We start from the raw sequence: 4,106 nt of genomic DNA on the forward strand, positions 1-4,106 counted from the left end.
ACAAATGTCACTGTCTGACTCCTCCAACGGGGTCCAACTAAACAAGAGAAACAGCCCATCAACCACATGGTGCATCACCTCTCCCAACAACATCCCTGAGGGACAGGGAGAGGGAACTTACATATTCTGCAGCTTCTGGAAAGTACAAGCTTTATTCCTGGAATCTCCCTGATCCACTGCAGCAACTCTCAGGTGAGAGGTGATGAACATCTGAGGGACACAGAACAAGTCAGTGCTTAGTGACTCCCTCCCCAGTGTGGAGAAGCACATCAGCAGCTTCCTCTTACCAAGGATCGCTCATCTCCATAGAAACGGAAGGCATCCAGGTCAAACCGGAGCTTGTCCGGCTCCCGCCTCTCTCTCGGCAACACAAAGGTTGAAAAGGAGTCCTCAGCTTTGCTGTCCAGGAGGCAACTGCAGATGGACAAAGGGCCATGAAGTGAATGGAGTGAAGCCATTGAGATGGGAGCAGCTGGAGAAAGCAGAGAGCTCCTTACCCATTGTAGTCAATGATGCTGTATCTCGGGGTGGAGTCCTTGTCTGGGCTCAGTGTAGCTACACAGCGATCAATGTACAGCTTCAGGGGCACATGGTTGGCCAGTGAAACCGATGCCTCAATGTGAATGAGGTCTCCCAGGGAGTAGACAGTGGAAGTGCGCTCGGTCAGCCAGTCACCTGAAGTACAGCAAGACAAGGGTTGGAGCCAATGGGTACAACTCCCAGAGAGAGACACCAGGAGATCCCTCCCCAGCCACCCATCACATACCATTCATTAGACGCAGGGAAAATGACAGATGCCCTTCTCCAGACCTGGTGGAGCTGAAAGGGATCCAGGTGGGCTTGATGGGATTGCTGCTCACATTGCCCTTCCTGGGGGAAGGAGACAGGGCAGCCATTTTAGGACAGTGTCAGACAACAACAGCGGGGGATCATACTGACAATCGAGTAAAGATTCTCACCTCAAATAACGACATTCAATGGGAACAACAGCACCATTGGTTCTCACAATGACAGATCCAGGATAGTTTGGGATGTGGGTCAGATGGGTTGTGTAGACCAGGAAATCTTCAGTCATCTGTAAGACACCAGGTTAAAGAATGAGAGGCTAATCTGAAATGAGAAGGATCTACAGTGTTTACAATGACACCGTCCCATTGTGACAAGTCTTTAGGGAGCGCGACAGGCTCAGGGCCAGGAGACTGCTTTCCCACACCAAGCTGGAGAGACCAGTATTCAAGTGCAAGAGTTCAGGGGTTAGTCATTTAGGATCAACTTGATGTATTACATAATGCCAAATATCACGATGGGAATTCCTGATGCAAATGTTGGAGAAAGAGATGTGTTGGGCTCCCAGGCAGAGTTAGAGATAAATATTGATGGAACAGGGACATGGTGGTTAGCACTGCTGCCTCACAGCACCAGAGACCCAGGTTCAATTCCCACCTCAGGCAACTGAGTTTGCTCCTTCTCCGTGTCTGCGTGGGTTTCCTCCCACAATCCCAAAAGTGTGCAGGTTAGGTGAATTGGCTATGCTAAATTGCCCCGAATGTTAGGTGAAGGGGTAAATGTAGGGGAATGGGTCTAGGTGTGTCACCCTTCAACATGGACTTGTTGGGCCCAAGGACCTGTTTCCACACTAAGTAATCTAATTTTAAAAAATGGTGATTGTTAACACAGGAACAAGGCTGCAGGGATCTTTCCGACATCAACTCTCGATGTTATCAGGAAACCTCCAGATTGTGAGCAGAGATTGCTAGCAGAATACCGAGAGATTAATAGCAAGGAGACACAAGAGTAGAGGAAACAACAATTTACTAGGATTAAATAAAAGACTTTTACCAACAGGTCAAATGTAGAGCTCAAGGAGGAGAGTCAGTTTATTCATAAAATAGCCCCCAGTGGGAGGGAATCAAGTCAATTTGTCTTATGGGAATGGAACTACTTTCCCCTCAAACTAGCCACACGCCATGCTGCGATGAGTTATGTTCCTGTGACCTCACCATTGGAGAAAAGAATCACTATCCAACAAAAAAAAACAACACACTTGAGAAGGTCACAACCAAATTTGGAGAATGTTCATAGTATCAAAACATCACCCACAAATCACCACATGATACCCAAGTCATACTGACAAAACATACATTGTAACAGAACAACCCCTGTAATCAGGGGATTCTAAACCAATGAGAATGGAGCACAAGGCTAGAGATAGAGAACAGTTCAGGTACAGACAATCCAGGAGAGGAACCTGGACTGAGGATTTGAGAAAGCAGGAGAGTGATCCTTCTCAAGATTAATGGTCTCTCAGCCAGGAACCTTCTGCAGCCCAAGCTTCCAACAAGTGCAAACAACTCCCATTACCTGTAATCTGCTGCCGCACTCATGCAGCCCATAGTCAAAGAGGACAGTCTGGTTCTCAGGGAACACTCTGGTTGGACGACAACCTGCTGTCCCCAGGGTCAGGTCAGCAGCTTTAACCAGGTGCCTGGTTCCAAATAAATCCAGCTGGGCCCTAACCAGCAGGTTGTGCTCTCCACACTGCACCGTCACAGTCTGCAGTGGGGACACACTCCGAACTTGAGACATTCGGAAACTAGAACCAAGGGGACCCCCATGAGGAGGCACTCTCTCAGGAACAGGGCTGGCTCTCACTATTGTCCATGGAAAGCTCTGGCTCAGAAACTGTTGCCATGTTTCAGAGCAACAAACAGCTCCAACTAACACCAACAGAGGGAACAAACCCCTCACTACACAATCACCCATGATCCTAAACAACTCAACCATCCCCACACACCCCCAACCAGCTCCTTTTATACACACAACCTGCACTCACCTGACACCAATGTGACCAGACGCTGCAACATTGAACCAATCAACCAGCCCCAATCTCTACAATTTCCACCAATGACTGAACTCATTGAGTTATTACCAGGAGGGCCTATCTCATTTGGACCAATAGGAGTGGCTGTGAGCTGCTGTGCTGTCACCTGACTGAATTCAGCTCCACAAGGTCTCATGGTGAAGGCCCCATGGATACAAGTAGCTCATTGATCCAGGAGGGTGTCTGCTGGGTCCTGCCTCCCTCGCTCACCCGAGGGACTGATAGTGAGACCCACGGAGAGATTGTCTGAGGATGGGGTTTGGGTAGAACAAAGGGATTGACCTTATACTACACCTCCCCCTGGAAGTGTTTGATGGAGTCAATATGGAAGATGCATTATTCTGTATGTTAACTTGTCATGTCCCGGTCTGGGGAGTGTTTGATCGGGACAATGCAGGGAGAGCTTTACTTTCAATTTCCTTTTCATTCATAGACTCGAGGCAGTTTTACTCTGTATTTCACCGCGTGCTGTCTCTGTCCTGGGGGCCTTTGATGGGGACAGCTTACCTTCCAGTTTTCAAGAAAAGAGGAAGATTTTGTTTCAGTTGGAAAGAGTAGAATCTTTTACTCTGTTTCTAACTCAGGGATGTCCCTGGATTGAAAGTGTTTGATGTAGACAGTGTAGCTATACGTTTAGTTTAAAAGTGTAGAGACAGCTGGCTGTTCAGTGACAATGAGCAGAGGAAGCTCATGTATCGCGTCCCACACTGACCTTGCTCTGGTGGAGTTTGTTGGGGGATGGTGTTGAGGGAGAAAGTGAGGACTGCAGATTCTGGAGGTCACAGTCAAAGTGTGTGGCCCTGGAAAAGCACAGCAGGTCATGCAGCATCTGAGGAGCAGGAGAGTCGGTTTCGGGTATAAGCCCTTCATCAGGATTGTGGATTGGGAAAGGGGGCTTAGAGATAAATAGAAGGTTCGGGGTGGGGGCAAGGAAGCTCAGATTGCGATAGATAGATGCCTTGGGGATGGGGGCAAGGCAGCTGGGTTGGTGATGGGTAGATGCAGGTGCGGGGTTTCAGAGAATTTTACATTCACTCTAAAAGGGAAGATGGGGCAGCATGGTGGCACATTGGTTAGCAGTGCACCAGGGACATGGGTTCAATTCCAGTCTAGGGCGACTCTCCGTGTGGAGTTTGCACACTCTCCTTGTGTCTGTGTGGGATTACTCTGGGTGCTCTGGTTTCCTGCCACTGTCTAAAGATGTGCAGGCTCGGTGGATTGGCCA

General features: G+C 48.7%; 1 protein-coding gene across 1 annotated transcript; it reads right to left on the bottom strand.

The window, feature by feature from the left end:
• Positions 1-269: 269 nt before the first annotated feature.
• On the bottom strand, positions 270-2,586 carry LOC148138659 (zona pellucida sperm-binding protein 3-like). Its single transcript, XM_087981222.1, has 5 exons — positions 2,362-2,586; positions 960-1,075; positions 767-870; positions 498-675; positions 270-414 (listed from the first exon to the last, which is right to left on the bottom strand). Exons 1-5 carry the CDS (start codon positions 2,584-2,586, stop codon positions 270-272), a joined length of 768 nt encoding a protein of 255 aa, XP_087837348.1.
• Positions 2,587-4,106: the final 1,520 nt, after the last annotated feature.

This window comes from Chiloscyllium plagiosum, unplaced genomic scaffold (genome assembly GCF_037043375.1).
Source record: "Chiloscyllium plagiosum isolate Xiang-an unplaced genomic scaffold, Cpla_swu_hap1 HiC_scaffold_39, whole genome shotgun sequence".
In the NCBI taxonomy this organism is placed as follows: domain Eukaryota; kingdom Metazoa; phylum Chordata; class Chondrichthyes; order Orectolobiformes; family Hemiscylliidae; genus Chiloscyllium; species Chiloscyllium plagiosum.